The sequence below is a fragment of the Biomphalaria glabrata genome, chromosome 3 (assembly GCF_947242115.1).
Source record: "Biomphalaria glabrata chromosome 3, xgBioGlab47.1, whole genome shotgun sequence".
Classification (NCBI taxonomy): Eukaryota; Metazoa; Mollusca; class Gastropoda; family Planorbidae; genus Biomphalaria; species Biomphalaria glabrata.
Window position 1 is genome coordinate 1,273,474 of NC_074713.1, and position 16,130 is coordinate 1,289,603.

The 16,130-nt window shown below is 34.0% G+C and overlaps 1 protein-coding gene across 1 annotated transcript; it reads left to right on the forward strand.

Annotated features, from left to right (window-relative positions):
- The first annotated feature begins 2,571 nt into the window (after nucleotides 1–2,571).
- On the forward strand, nucleotides 2,572–13,196 carry LOC106069277 (uncharacterized). The gene is made up of 5 exons (XM_056022852.1): nucleotides 2,572–2,971; nucleotides 4,464–4,642; nucleotides 7,492–7,626; nucleotides 8,882–8,960; nucleotides 10,473–13,196. The coding sequence occupies exons 1-5, from the start codon at nucleotides 2,783–2,785 to the stop codon at nucleotides 10,677–10,679; spliced, it is 789 nt and encodes a 262-aa protein (XP_055878827.1). The 5' UTR covers nucleotides 2,572–2,782; the 3' UTR covers nucleotides 10,680–13,196.
- Nucleotides 13,197–16,130: the final 2,934 nt, after the last annotated feature.

The window sequence follows — 16,130 nt, forward strand, 5'->3', positions numbered from 1 at the left end:
AGAAAAGAATTAAGTCTAAATAGCAAAAGTTTTCAAATTTTTAAAAGAATCTTACATACAACACAATCTATCTTCTTGAAGGTCAATACAGAGAATTTTTTAAAACATGCTTTTTTTCTTATATTAAATAGCATAATTAGATTTGTATATTTAAAACATATTGTATTTAAAACTTATCACTAGTTACATTTGTCACCATCCCAGTCTCACACCATCTCACTCTTCACTCCCACTCCTCTCTCTGTGTACTAAGTAGCCAACTACTAATATAATAATGATTCCGAAGATAAGGATGAGTGCAGTGCATCAGCATTCTCAGCCCCAGGAGACAAAGACATATTACTGAATTTGAACCAAGTAGACAACATAGAAGATATAGTAGTACAAGAAAATGGAATTCAAAAACTATTAGCCAACACCAAACCAAATAAAGCTTCTGGACCTGATGGTATTCCAGCTAGATTACTCAAAGAACTAAGTAATGAGCTAGCCCCAGTGTTCAAAATACTCTTTCAGGCTTCACTTAACCAGGGCAGAGTACCAAAGGACTGGAAAGAAGCTAATGTCACCCCCCTATTTAAAAAAGGAGAAAAATCTGACCCAGGGAACTACAGACCAGTATCACTTACCAGCATCACATGTAAAATCCTAGAACACATAATATGTAGCAACATCATAAACCACTTAGACAAACATAATGTCCTCACACCATACCAACATGGCTTTAGGAAATATAGATCATGTGAAACACAACTAATAGGACTAATTGATGATTTTTCAAAAGGTTTAGATAATAGTGAACAAATAGATGCTATCTTACTAGATTTTTCTAAGGCTTTTGACAAAGTTCACCACCATAGTTTGCTTAAAAAATTAAAATATTTCGGCATTAATGGTCCACTGCATCAGTGGATTAAAGACTTTCTGATAGGGAGAGAACAAACTGTAATAATAAATGGCTCTAAATCAACACCGATAACAGTAAACTCAGGTGTACCTCAAGGTACAGTCTTGGGTCCACTACTATTTTTAATTTACATAAATGATTTACCAAATTGCATTAGTTCAGGAACAAAAGTCAGATTATTTGCAGACGATTGCATAATATATAGAACAATAAAAACAACACAAGACACAGATATTTTACAAAGAGAATTAGATGAATTACAGAAATGGGAATCAAATTGGAGCATGTCTTTCCACCCAGAAAAATGTCAGTTGTTAAGAGTAACAAAAAAACTAAAACAAATTAATTCCACTTATCTTATTCATGGCAAACCAGTATCACAGACTAAAAACGCAAAATACCTAGATGTTATAATAAATGAAAAACTATCATGGAATCCACATATTGATGAAACTACAAAAAAATCAAACAAAGCATTAGGATTTATTAAAAGAAATTTCTATAAATCAAATAAGAACATAAAACTAAAATGTTACTTAACCTTGGTTAGGCCAATAATAGAATATGCATCCTCCGTTTGGGACCCCTCAACTCAAGAAAACATTAAGAAACTGGAACAGACACAAAATAGAGCAGTGAGATTCATAACAAACGAATATTCACATTTGACTAGAGTAACACCTTTAGTAAAATCACTAAATTTAGAAAGCCTTCAGGACAGAAGGCTCAAAAGTAAAGTAGCAATCATACATAAAACACTGAACCATAATCTTCAAATACAAAAACAAAATTTAATAAAATACTCTGAAAGACACAAAGATAAAGGCACATTCCTCGTCCCATATGCTAGGACAAATTTGTACAAATACTCCTTCTTCCCTAGTGCTATTAGAGCATGGAATGGGTTGCCTGAGCTAGCCAGGAAAACCAGTGACTTGGCAGAATTTAAGTCATTGGTTAATATGCACGACTAAATGCATGACGCGTAGGACGTAATCATCTTCTTTTTTGAAGTAACGTCTGTATTATATAAGATAAGAAGATAAGTGTTTCACATATTTATGCAAACTCATTTGCGACTGCATATTTTCCACATCTATTGCAGATCAAGCTGTTGTCCCCCAGTTGTCTATTTAAGTTTTCTTTTGGTCTTCTCTGAAAGGCATAGGCCTATACATTACAATTAAAATTATATCTTATATAATACAGACGTTACTTCAAAAAAGAAGATGATTACGTCCTACGCGTCATGCTTAGTTTACTACATAAAACTTTAATATACCAATTCCATATCCTTTTGCGTTTTATATGTATACTGGATGGTGTTAATCTTAATAAATTAATACAAGTTTGAATTATGATGTACCGGTATCATTGTTGGATTTATATGCAGTTATTTAAAAAATATTCCTATAAATTACAGACGTTCCATAAAAAAAGAGCTAAATTTCTGTTTTTATATGTTTCCAATTTGTATTATTTCTAAAGTGTATTCGAAATTCAAATGTGTATGTAGCACTAATATAGGAGACGTCATTTTTTATCATATTGGTTGAAAGAAAATTACATTATCGATTTGTAAATTCCAGTTAGTCATTCAAAGTATGACTGGCTCGTTTGGGTAATTTAGACGTTTGTTCAGTTCTAAATATAGTAATGGGAAGTAGACCGGAAGACATTGCATCTCCCTCAATTGACAACACTTGATAGATTTAACTTGTATAATAAAAAAATAAAGGAAAGGAGATAATAGATTCTAGATTCTTGATCTAGCTCTAGATCTAATCTTATTTTTATATTTGCAACATTTAGACCTAGTCTAGAACTAGATCTGCATGCCTTAAAAGTTATCTAGTCTACATACAAATACGATAAATGGCAGAGCAAGTAAAAGTAAAGCCATCTCATGTCAGTCATGAACTTCAAGTTCAACCTGAACCTCGAGTTCGAGCGAAAATACCAAGACAGTTGTCGGAAAAATGTGTATTAGTAATTTGGATAGCTTGTTTTGGAGTTTTGATCATCTTATCATTTTTCATATTCGTACCAGTGGCAGTAACGATGGTAAGTTTAGTCTGAGCAAGACCAAGTAGTGCAAACTAGACTAGTCACTTTTAATTTTAAAAAGTTTTATTGTGAAACATTTTCCCTTGTTGGCAATGTAACAATGTTGCACATTCTTGTCTCTTGATTCTACTTTCAGCTATTTATTACTAAAGAGTTTTTAGATCTATTGTTAGCATCATATCATATATATCATATGCCGATATGGTTTAGACACTGTCAGTTATGTACACAACTGTATAGAAAAGTTATTATTTAAAATACAATTGAATTTAACCATAGACATGCCATGTTATGTACAATGATACACAGGAAACCATGCTTGACCAAAATAAAAACACATCAGCAACAGACAAACAAAATAGACTAACAATAGACTTTTTACTTTTAGTTAAAATTATTTGTTGCTGGCTATAAAGGAAAAAAAAACAACTCCACTGATGTAAAAGTACAGGAAATCTGGACGAGATGGTGATGTCGAACTACTAGGATCAATCGATACATAACCATTGTGGAAGTGCTGTGAAGAGCAGGATGATAGGAAATTCAGCTGTTATCAGTAGTAGATATATTGGATGGCTTGGACATGTTCACAGAATGCTGCAAGGTATTCTGTGTATGGTGATCTAATAAAATGCAATAGAGCCGCAGGTCACCCATTAAATTAAAGGTACTGTACAGATAATTGCAATCTTGACAGGAATCTCTTAAAAGCTGACACCAACAGATGGGAAAAAGAAGCACTGGATAGATCCAGATGGAGAGCAAGCATAAAGGAAGGGTTGTGGATTGCAGATGGCGCATATACACTTCTTATCTTATATAATACAGATGTTACTTCAAAAAAGAAGATGATTACATCCTACGACAACAGAAGTAGAAAGAGTGACAGCTCCTGGTGATTATGCCTACCGTTGCAAGCCCTCAGACAAGACAGGGGTGAAGAGCCCCATGTCCAGGCCTGGTAGTTGGACAAAAGCCTTTCTAACCACCAAAGGGATAATTGCGCCTACGGCGCCGATGCTCTTCTGGACTTCACTGAAGGTGATTACAGAGATGCCCAACCAGTGACTGCAGTTATGTATCAAGGATTGACTTTTTAAGTCACATGAGACATTGCAAAGAGAAGAGATCATCTCTCGAGACATACAATGTCACAGATAAACCCATTTATAAAAACACACCAGCAGCTCATGTATATCTGTAACTTTAATGTGGTTTAGATGCAAGTACGACTGACCCACTGGGGCCACAAAATGAGTTTCTTTTTCATTATCTTATCATTTTTTTCTGGTTGTTTAGGTAATAAATGCTATTCATTTAAAGAAGCATGTAATGATTCACTAAACTTAAAGCCAATTGCAAGCACATTAAACAGTAACATATGGCTACTTACAATTCATTGCTACCATTCTGATCTTTTAAATAATTACTATGTTCAGTTTTTGTAGGTCAGTGTATTAAAACACGACTTGTATATTTTTTATTTCAGGAGAATGCTGGAAACAACTGCTTTCTGTACAGTGATTCCAGGGGTTTTGGAGAGTATTCTGTTTGCTCCTACTGCGTTGCTTCTGCTGTGTGCTTTCTGTGTTTATGTGGTCTGCGACTGATTGTCTTGGTCATAAAGATCATGCGATATTCCAGTAGCATATCAGATAGGATTTATGAGTGAGTATCTTATTATTTCACTGTGACATACTTGGCAGCTTTGAGGTTAATTTAACTTCAGTCTGCTACAACTGAGGTCTTCTAATATCACACTCCATCTAAGTTTTATTATTTTTACATATATATGGATATATATATATATATATATAAATTCAGGAGTTTTTTTAGGATTATACTGATCCGATAACCAGGAATAAGAAGTAGCTCTTCAGTGTTTTCTTCTAAGGTGCTCTTGTCAAAAAAAAGTTTCCCCTTCAGTCTTTGTGATCTATCGGCTCTGTCAGCTGTGTGCTAATGAATCATGTCCGCTTGTGTTGACAGACAACAGTCTGACTTGAGTACCATGAGGTATAGGCCCCTCATTCTTTTTCTAGATTTTAGTTGATTCCAAAAATCGTCAGTCAAGATAATTTGGCCACATTTTGGTAGGGGAAATATTACATAGTGGGAAACTAAGGACTTCAGTGTTTTAAATAAGGTACATTGATAATGGACTTGCTGTTCCTTCATCTGAGTGTTGGGCAGAAGATAACATGACAATTCACATTCTTTTGATTAAAAAAATGACCATTTTTGAAGTTAATTTTCATTAAAGTACATACTTTTTCTGTGTTCAATGGTATTTTGGCCTATTATTTTATGTTGTATTTTCTAGCTAATATTACAAACAAGTACTGTACTATATTTTTCTTTTTTCAACCCTATTTTTGATAATGTAGCATTTTTGCAAACTCGGATCACTCTTTGGTCCACATTAAGCTTTAAATAGAAATTATCGGGGCTGAATTATATAAATAAAATATAACAATCATTACTTGATTTGAAATCGGTAAACTATTTCCCCTACCTAGGGGCTATAATAAACGAAAAGTTATCAAAATTAAGGCTTATTAAAAGAAATTTTTATATATCAAACTGAAACATAAACTAATATATTATTTAGCCTTAATTAGATAAATATGCATATTCTGTTTGGGTTCTGTCAACTAAAAAAAACCCACAATGATACTAGAACAGACACAATATAGAGCTTTGAGATTTATAAGAAATAAATATTCACATTTGACTAAGTAACACCATAAGTAAAATCACTAACTTCAGGACAGAAGACTAAAAAGTATTTATATTTATAATAATAATAATAATCTTTATTATCCATAAAGAAATTTGTCTTACAATTTGTGCATTACACCAAACAAAACACAATAACTATAGAAAATCAAAATATACTTTCACAGCAGACTCACTCAAAATTTATGTGTGAAAAGTTTATATCAGATAGTTGAATTCTATTTAATGATTTCATTGCCAGTGGAACAAAAGAGTTTTTGTGTCTGTTTGTCTTTGTTAAGTACTGAACCATATAACTTACATATATACAAAATCACAAACCTAATAAAATACTCAGAAAAACACAAAGATAAAGGCACTTTTCTTCTTATTGCCTATAATATGCTAATATTTTAGTAATGATAATAATAATAATTTAATTTATATAGCGCTGTTGAAAAACGTAATGTAGAATCAAGGCGATTTGATAACATAACATATATACAAAAAGTAAAGTTCCCCCTTTCAGACCTTGTGGTCTATAGGGCAGATGATGTAAAGGTCATCTGTTTTTTGTGGCCTACGGTTAACAAGGGTGTCATGTAGCCAGCACAACGAACAACAGCCTTTACTTTTCCCTAACTAATGTCAGGTACCCATTAGAGCTGGGTGGACTCAGAGGCGCCCGAAGATCCCGAAATTAAAAATCCCAGTCTTCACCAGGATTTGAACCTCGGTCCCCTGTTCAGAAGCCACCGCGCCTCCTTAACAGATATATAAACACAATAAAATGCCAAAATAATCTAAAAAAGTTTTGAACAGATAGATCCTAATGTTTTTCTTGAATGTTGTGTAGCTTGTTGTTTGTCTTTTAGGACAACTTTGTACAATTGCTTCTTCTTCTTCTTCATATGTGCCATTAGAGCATGTAATGGATTGCCTGAATCGAAAGGATAACTAATGACTTAGTAGAGTTTAAGTCTCTAATTAACATGCATGACAAGATTACTACATAGATATGCATAGAACAGAAGGGATGTCTGTTATTTATAGTACAAGAATTATTGTGGGTTAAAGTTAAATTCATCTAGCCCCAAGCTAATGGAAGAACTGCTTAACCCAATAGCTCCTATTTCCGGTTCAAAAAACCCCCTCCCAAGTCCTAAGCAAGTAGGGATAACTCTGTATTTAAAAAATCCTAAAAAATATTTATTTTGCAAAAAAATAATCAAATTGAAGATCTAATACATATAAACAAACAAATAACTTAAAAAAATAGAACTATATGTCTAGTTTTAAAAAAAATATACGTTTAATGCCACTAGAATATAAAAAACTTCAAAAATAGTCATTTTCCCACGTGGGGGCTTATACACTGGGGCTATGGGCCTGTTCATTTGAAAAATTATTTAAAAAATAAAAACCTTTCCGATTTTATTAAAAATAGAATCGGTAATCTCCAAAATTAATTGTAATCACGCTTGCTACGAGACTAGAAGAAATCTTGTTTTTAAAAAGTTTAAAACAAGTCTATTGAATAGGGGGTTTGAGAAATGTTCTACAACGGTTTAGGACAAAAACGGGAAAACGTTTCCAACTGCAGAAGGAGCTAATGGGTTAACAGCTTCACATTTTGTTTAGTGAATTTAAGAGGTTTGAGCCTACATTTTGTTTGTTAACAGTACTTACTACTTTATAAATAAAATTATGAATTATTATTAAAGGTATATGCGAAATTTAAATAAAGTTTTATTAAAATAGTTTTAATTTCACACACACACACTTTTCTCTGTCCTCAGATGTTTCAGTGTGTGGGGAGTTCATGTGACCATTTTCATCTTGGACTTACTAATGGTCATCTTACTTTTAGTCACTGCTGCCTTAATATCTGCTGGTCTGGCCAGAATTTGCGAGCTGTTTCAAGATAAAGTTAGGTAGGTATTAGATACTATTTGTTTTGACCAGTATAGACCGAATCATTCAGGACTTTCAGCTAGAAAATAGTCTTCACATTCATTAAAACTGTGTCTTCGTGGACATGTTGATGTTGAACAAAAATCACTAAGTGCTGCCAACTACAATCAGGCAGAATGGGAGAACAGTAAACACTAACACTACAATAGAGAAGATACAAATACTGAACATGGTTGGTAATTATGTGTGTTTGGCTTTGCTTAAATTGTAAGCTGAGCCATATCATAACTATCGTTGTTGAGGTGTAGAAAGTTGTTGGTCTGTAGGGCGTTGCGAGCCCTGATCAACTGTGGCACCGCATTTTAATGTGTGCTATATCTATTGTAAATAATTTGATTATGTGTACTTGCTTTTGTAAATACCATAAAGACTTCATCATTTTTTATCATAATGCTTTATTTGTTCATTAAATTGCTAAACTTCTGCTTGGGTTGTTAACTAATGTAAGTTCACATATTGTTAACATTAATAGTGTTCGTGTTTAACAATTGCCGTTTATTTATTAACTGTTTAGCTGAATAACATTTATTCGGTGCTCGTAGTTCTGTATGTTATTACCTTTTGGTTCTTGCGTTATATTGTTCAGGGTGGGGATATGGGACTATGATATCATACCCTATCAAAGCAAATAACTTACCTGACACTGTTTAGTATGAATGTGTGGTAACTTGGTATTGGGTCTGCTGTTTAGTATGAAGGTGTGGGTAATTTATTTGGTACTGGGTCAGCTGTTTAGTATGAAGGTGTGGTTAATTTACTTGGCACTGGGTCTGCTGTTTAGTATGAAGGTGTGGTTAATTTACTTGGTCTACAGCTGCTTCATGTAGTACCTGAGAATGTGCAGGGCCATGCTAAATTTTTTTGTTCCTGTTATAGCTGCTTCTTCATCTTGACATAATTATAGCTTTTATATAGCGCTACTTTCATGCTTATAGCATGCCTAGAGCGCTTTTTGTCCAATCTCATTTGTGGACTAGTGGGGGGGAAGGGGTATCTAGGAGTTGGTTTTCCATGCTGCCTTTAGGCGCTCAGTAAACACAACTCTGCCCGAGTCGGTGTCAAACCTCAAGCCCCCTTCTAGGTAGCCAAGCCAAGTTCAAACGCACTTGACCACGCTTCCACGCATAATAGTTTGGTTTCTATCCTCTCTGTCCAAGTTTGAAGCTGCGTGAGTAGAAAGTAATGACTGATAGTTGTTTTTGTCTTCTCTTGCAGCTGTTCCTCTTCCTATGGAGTTGAATTACCAAACGGAGAAGTGGATACAACATTTTATCATGCTTTGAGGTTTTCAGAGGTAACTATGAAGTAAATAGCTTAACTGTCAGGGTTATGTTAAGGCCTTAGCTCGTTTGCCCGGGCCCCTGACATTCAACCAGGCACCTTCGTGCTTGCAATAAATAAGTGACTCACTGTTGACAATGTAAATGTTTAATGATAGGACTTTAAGTTATGATGAACATTATAATATTGTGGATCTATTAATTAAATAATAATTCTACACCTTGCTGTCCCACAACGTACACATTAATGTTCGAAACCACAACACAACACACTGATGTCTTTAGTCACCAGCGTAGACTTCTAATCCCAAACTAACTCCCCTAAACAGGGGTATACAGAAGAATCTCAACAAACGTTACACCAGCAGAACAAAAACACTCCATCAGCTTACAAGCAAGGCAACAAAAAGAAAAGTGCGTTCAAAAATTGTGCACTTAATACACATTGGTGCTAGAATGCCATAATCTACGCACCGACATTAACAGCTACAAGCACCTTACTTAATTGTTGATAATGTAAATGGTATGGTTAATGGCATACTGTACTTAATAAGATGGTAAAAAAATATAGTGGCTGATGTACTGTACTTTATAAGATAGTAGAAGTATAGAGGCTAATATACTGTACTTTATAAGATAGTAGAAAGTGTAGTGGCTGGCATACAATAGTTATAAGTTTCTTAGGATATCAGTAAACAAAAAGTTTGTGATTTTAAAGGTTGCTAATCTGCAAAAAAGACCAGTCATAAAAGTTATGTTCTGATGATGTGATTAAAAAAATCCAACAATGTTCAGGATTTATGAAAGTAAAATTAACAAATCAATTAAGAACATTAAACTGAAATGCTTTTCAATCTTAGTTAAGCCAAACTAAAATATGTCTTCGCTGTTTGGAACTTTTCAACAAAGAAAGCATTAAGAATCCACCCACATCCACTCTGAAATGAAAGAGAAGAGCTCCCTTTGATGATTTATGATTTATGATTAATGATTTATAGGGAAATGATGTTATGGTCAACTGTTTCTTTGACCAACGGTTAATGAGCAGGTTGTCGTGGCCCGAACAATGATCAACCACCTTTACTTTCCCCAACTAAAGTCAGGTACCCATTAGAGTTGGCTGAACGCAGGGGTGCCCTAAGATCCCAAAAGTCAATATCCCAGTCTTATGTTCTCAGTAAATAAAAGAAACATCTATTACTAAATACAGATAAAAAAGTAAAAAAGAAATATGCAGCATTTTAAACATACATATTTGATATATATGTATCAGGCAAAACATATATGTCACAGCTGGGGCTTTACAGCCACGGGAAATACTGCATTCCTCACTAATCTTTGGACCCGAAGACAAGCCTTTTATATATATATATATATATATATATATATATATATATATATATATATATATATATATATATATATATATATATATATATATATATATATATATACATACATACATACATAGTAGCTGTCTAAGTAAATTAATTTGACTAATTGTTTCTTTAATTTGTCTGACCTAGATTTCAGCGTGGTTCACCTTTTGTTTTTGGCTGGCAGTAGTGGGTGTTGAAGCTTACATTGGCTGGAAGAAAGGATCTTTTAAAGAGCTAAAAAACCGGATTAAGAATCTCACAGAAAAGAAACAAAGGACAATGAATGATCCAAGTTTACCTAAAGGGGAGATCCTTCCGCCAGCAATAAAAACTCCTGATATGACAAAATACTAAAATGTCACCATGATTTATAGTTTTAAAAAAAGAAAGGGAAAAAAAATCTTTTTTTTTTAATTGTCATAAATTGTGATGTGGAATGGAGAATTTGTGTTCAATTTTATTTTTTATTTGGTTGTTTCCTAAACATTTCTAAATATCCAACCTCCTCCTCTGAATTTATGTACATTTTGAACATAATTTCTTGTCATTCTTCTCATTAGAGGTGGGAAAAGATATGTATAATTGTTGTTCTGTGATTTCTTCAACTCGACAATATTTTTTGTTCTGTCAATATTAATATATAGTTAATTCATATTCAAACATCACACATTACAAATTATGATGATATATAATAGTTCTTCTGACATTGACTTTTTATGTCCAAATTTACAAATATAACATTTAGTTATAATATTTATTAATTATTAATGTATTATTAATTATTCCTTGTAAAATCCAAAACAGTCATTTTTTTATTATGAGAAAAGTATTTTGTATAATACACTGCCTACAAACATGATGCTTCTATATGCATAGAATCTTGCTATGTGCCATTGTTGACTGTTATTCCTACAGTAATTTTTTAGAATCTCTGAACATAAAGATTTTGAAACTAAGTTTATTTACCGAGACCCTATTTGGAAGAAGTAGGTAAAGCATTTAAGTGACATAACCGTTTAAGTTTAATTTCTCAATGAAGGCTAGATTTTTTTTCTCTAAGATTTTTTTTTTTTGTACACTCAACTGTTATGAGTATCTATTATTAATGGGAATAATTAAAAGTGCTTGGTCTTAGAGCTGACCACCAGGACATCATTATTAAAAATTGACCATGGAAACAAAAAAAAACACAACTCCATTTCGCCATCCTCTAAGTGTCTATATATTTAATACAATGCATCTTTACAATGAACTACAAATTGTACATAGATTTGCTTACGACTGTACATATGATTTACAAACAACACGCCTAGTCCCAGCTTGTACAATAGTTAAAATTTTTGTGTGTACAGTAGAATGTAAAATAGTTGTAATATTTTATGTACATTAGAATTTATATATATAGATATATATTTATCGATGTCCAAATTAACTTGGACTGCTTATAAAATTATACAAATGGCAATCTACATGCCATTGTATAATTAAAATATTCTACATTCCCCCGTTCATCAATCATAATCTTGGTCAGTGCAGCTACATGGGCATTCCATTCATTATTTTTTTTTTCTCACTAACTTTTGAAGAAAAAAAAGTTATAAGTACAATGTGTTTGTTTTTGACAATATTCATTTTGGTCTTATGAATAATGTCTTGATGTCTATTTTTTATCTTAATAAAATGTATATTTTACATTGCTGCATGTCAGAAAATTTATTACAGTTAATACAGCATGTTACCACCACTGTCTTATATTGTCTTGTTGACACTGGTCAATCACTTCATCAAGCGACACTTCCCACAATGCTTTGAAGCTGTTATACTAAGTGATGCTAAATCTTGCTGAACGAGAACTTTTTACTTGCTTTATGCTTTGTATAACTGAAGCAGATTGAATTTATTTATTTTTTTTTAATATTTGTCGCCAACTTTTATTTGAACATAACAAAATATCTGTCTTATAATTTTTGTTTTTGTGGATAATCGCTTTGTACGCGCTTTGGAGTGTCAGCACTATGATTTCGAGTTCAAACCCAGTCCTGCTTGAGCTAGGATGTCATAATCTTCATTGCAGTGGGACATTCAAAACTTATAAAACAAAAATAAGATTTTATATAACAAAAATAAGATTTTAAAGATGTACACTTTGTATTGTCAGTTTATTTCTTTGACCTGAAGACTGACTTCATTGCTTCATTTTCCATTTCATTGAGGAATGACAGACATTTGACAAATACTGTAGCTTCAAAGAGAGTTTCTTATCATTCTACCATCGGTGTTGAAAAGGACTTGATATTTTAAAGCACTATTAGTAGTGACATTCGTTTCTAATCAAAGTTGCTTCCAAATCTGGGCAACCCTGGGCTAGAGGAATTCTTTTCTGCAGAGATTTAGAATTTGTTTTGATGTGTTCTAGTTTTACTTGAGTCCTTCACGTGTCATTGTTTTATTTGAATGTCTTCAAAAGGGCTAAAAAATATTTTGTGATTCTGAGGAGCAAGTGCAATCAGGTTTATGTCAAATAATTAGTCAATATCAGTCTTTTCTTTATAAAAGTTGTTGGATAGATTTTTTAAAATTTATATTAACATTTAAAAGCTTGTGTGTACCGTTAAGAATTTAAGCATTGGTTGTTGTTTTTTTTTACTACAGAGAAAAGTATTATGAATAGTTTACTATAATTTAGTAATTAAAAAAAAATATTTTATTGTATCTTTATTTTTTCTGATTTATATACTTGAATCGTATGGCTTTGTCAGTGTGCAATTTTCAACATTAATTTTCTATAATTTTTCCAAATCAGTCAAATAAATCTGTTTTCTTATTTTATTTATTGTCTTGAGAATAAAACATGCACATTGAAATCCTAACCCATAATTTTGGTTATATTTTTTTTTTTTTACATAATTTTAAAAATCTCAAATTGTAAAGAAAAGATTGCTGAGAAATTAGATATTCAAATTGTATGACTAATTTGCTATTGGTAGAGTCTTCTTTAAAAAAAAATGCCTTATTTAATTTTAAAAGGGGAGTTTCTTTTTATCAGAAACTCATAGGCGACCCCTGTGGGTTATCTTTTTGGTGCGTAATTCAGGTAAAATTGCATGTTCTGATACGGTTTTCACAGATGAATTTGTCACTGTTCAAACCCTGCCCGCTCCCATCCCCCGTCGTCCTGCGGGAGGTTTGGACTAGGAAGTAATTATCTTCAACTCTGAAGGAACATCCGAAACATGTAAAACAAACAAACATGACAATCCATATTTTCGATGGTCTTAGGCGACCCCTGGCAAATCGTCAATCGACCCCCAAAGGGGTTGCAACCCACAGGTTGAGAACCCCTGCTCTAGGCTAAATTTAAATATGGCTTTTATATAGCGCTACTTTCATGCTTATAGCATGTTCATAGCGCTATGGTCCAATCTCATTTGTGGACCAGTGGGAGTAGGTTTTCCTTGCTGCCTTTAGGCGCTCAATAAACACAACTCTGCTCGAGTCGGGTGTCGAACCTAGACACCCCTTCACACTTCCCACGCTATTGGAAATTTGAGACCCCCTTTTTAATTCCAGATATATGTTAGTGTTAAATATTTCTTTGGGGCACTTAGGTGTATCTTGTGTTACCTACGCCTACAGGTAAATCCGGCCCTGACCAAGGCTAATGAGCCCCTCGTTCCGAAGCTTTCTGGTTTGAGGTGCCAGTTATTTCCCTTTACTCCCTCTGGTAGTGTTCATGGCAACATGTACAGGCCATGGGTTGGACTGTTTGACAGAGATTATGCGAGACGCATTGAAAACATTTTATAGGTAGAGGAGAAATAATGACACATGTGATAACACTAAATCAGGCACAAAACACATTGTATTGTAGATTTTTATATGTGGGGGAAAACTATAAATAGCTAGCTTTATGGTTCTTCCGGTCTACAAACTAAAGGAAGCATTGATAAACTTTTTTTTTTAAAGGTTAGTGATCATTTTTGTCCACTTGTTAGCACTGTGGGGGCGGAGGGATAAAGCGCTTGGCTTCCGAACCGAGTGCCCCTGGCTTGAAACCTAGTGTCAACTGGGATATTTCATTTCGGGATGTATAGGGGGGGGCGCCTATGAGTCCACCCAGCTCTAATGGGCGGCTGGGGAGAAGTAAGGGCGGCTGGTCGTTGTGCAGGCTGGGATGATTTCTGTTTTTCTTTAGTGCCAAGATTTGTTGATGATCTTATATTTATGATTGTTTTTAACCTTATCTTATATAATACAGACGTTACTTCAAAAAAGAAGATGATTACGTCCTACGCGTCATGCATTTAGTCATGCATATTAACCAATGACTAAAATTCTGCCAAGTCACTGGTTTTCCTGGCTGACTCAGGCAACCCATTTCCATGCTCTTATAGCGCTAGGGAAGAAGGAGTATTTTTATTATAGCTTTTATATAGCGCTACTTTCATGCTTATAGCATGCTCAGAGCGCTTTTGGTCCAATCTCATTTGTGGACCGTGGGGGGGGGGGGGGGGAGGGGGTATCTAGGAGTTGGTTTTCCGTGCTGCCTTTAAGGCGCTCAGTAAACACAACTCTGCCCGAGTCGGGTGTCGAACCTCGAGCCCCCTTCTAGGTAGCCAAGCCAAGCCAAGTTCAAGCGCACTTGGCCTCTCGTCCTAGCATATGGGACGAGGAATGTGCCTTTATCTTTGTGTCTTTCAGAGTATTTTATTAAATTTTGTTTAATACATTGCTTATCAATGTGGGAAGCGTGGTCGAAAGGCCAAGTGCGCTTGAACTACCTAGAAGGATTAAATTTATAACAAAGACTAAATCTAGACGTTGACTTTGAGATATTTTTTAAATATTTTTTCCCACCAGGGGCCGACTGGCTGTCAAAATCGGCCCCGGCATTTCTATTCCATTCGGCCCCAAACTTGAATGTCATATAATAGGCATCCAACTCAAGTTCTACTTGTCCTAAAAATGAATGTGTTAAGTTTGATGATGTATCGATAACTGAACGCATGCACACAGTGAATTCTATACCTTTATACGAGATATAAACGTTATGTTGCTTTGTAATGGCTAAGTATGTAGAGGCTCTTCAAGGATGAAACCTACTACGGCTGTTGGCTAGTAGCCTACATTATTTCGGGAAATGTGATCAGATAAAAGTAGCATTATACTGTAAGAGTCTGTTAAAGTTGTTTTTTAAACACGACGCTCAGAGGGTCCCTTTTGCAACAAAATGCTGCTATAAACCTTTCAAAAATTTAATACTTTCTATAGTGGCATTCGTGAGGCCCTTTAAGTGGCCTTACCGGCCCATTTAGGTACCGGCCCACCGGGCATTTGCCCGAATGCCCATATAGCCAGTCCGCCCCTGTTTCCCAAAGAGATCAAAGTTGTTGTTTTTTTAATAGATCTGTTGCCGATTTATTTTCCTTTTAAAAGAGATCAAACATGTGCTTTGCAGCAAGAACCAAGAATATTTCTCTCTTTGTTGCCACGAATAAAACTGTATGATATACAGCGAATTCCAGGTATCTTGTTACCTTAACTAATAATAGATTTGAATGGCGAGTATTTTAAGGTTACGCCAATTAACCTTGTAGCAAAATTTACAGAATCTGGTATAACAGATCTAAAAGTTATTCTTAATAATGCTAGAATTGTCTATTATTCTGGTTTGGCGTCTATAATTTCAGAATTAAACTTCACACTCGAGTTATTACCCCTCTATTCATCTTTCCTCAATCCAATGGACACATGTTTTTCTAAATTTAAAAAAAAACAACAAAAAAAAAAACGTTCTTACAGAGT

What these genes read in the sequence shown, in the direction of transcription:
- LOC106069277 (XM_056022852.1), top strand. Translation starts at nt 2,783, where the DNA reads ATGGCAGAGCAAGTAAAAGTAAAGCCATCTCATGTCAGTCATGAACTT. An exon ending in ATATCAGATAGGATTTATGA is followed by an intron (nt 4,643 to 7,491) that starts GTGAGTATCTTA and finishes CTCTGTCCTCAG; the next exon opens with ATGTTTCAGTGTGTGGGGAG. An exon ending in ATGCTTTGAGGTTTTCAGAG is followed by an intron (nt 8,961 to 10,472) that starts GTAACTATGAAG and finishes TGTCTGACCTAG; the next exon opens with ATTTCAGCGTGGTTCACCTT.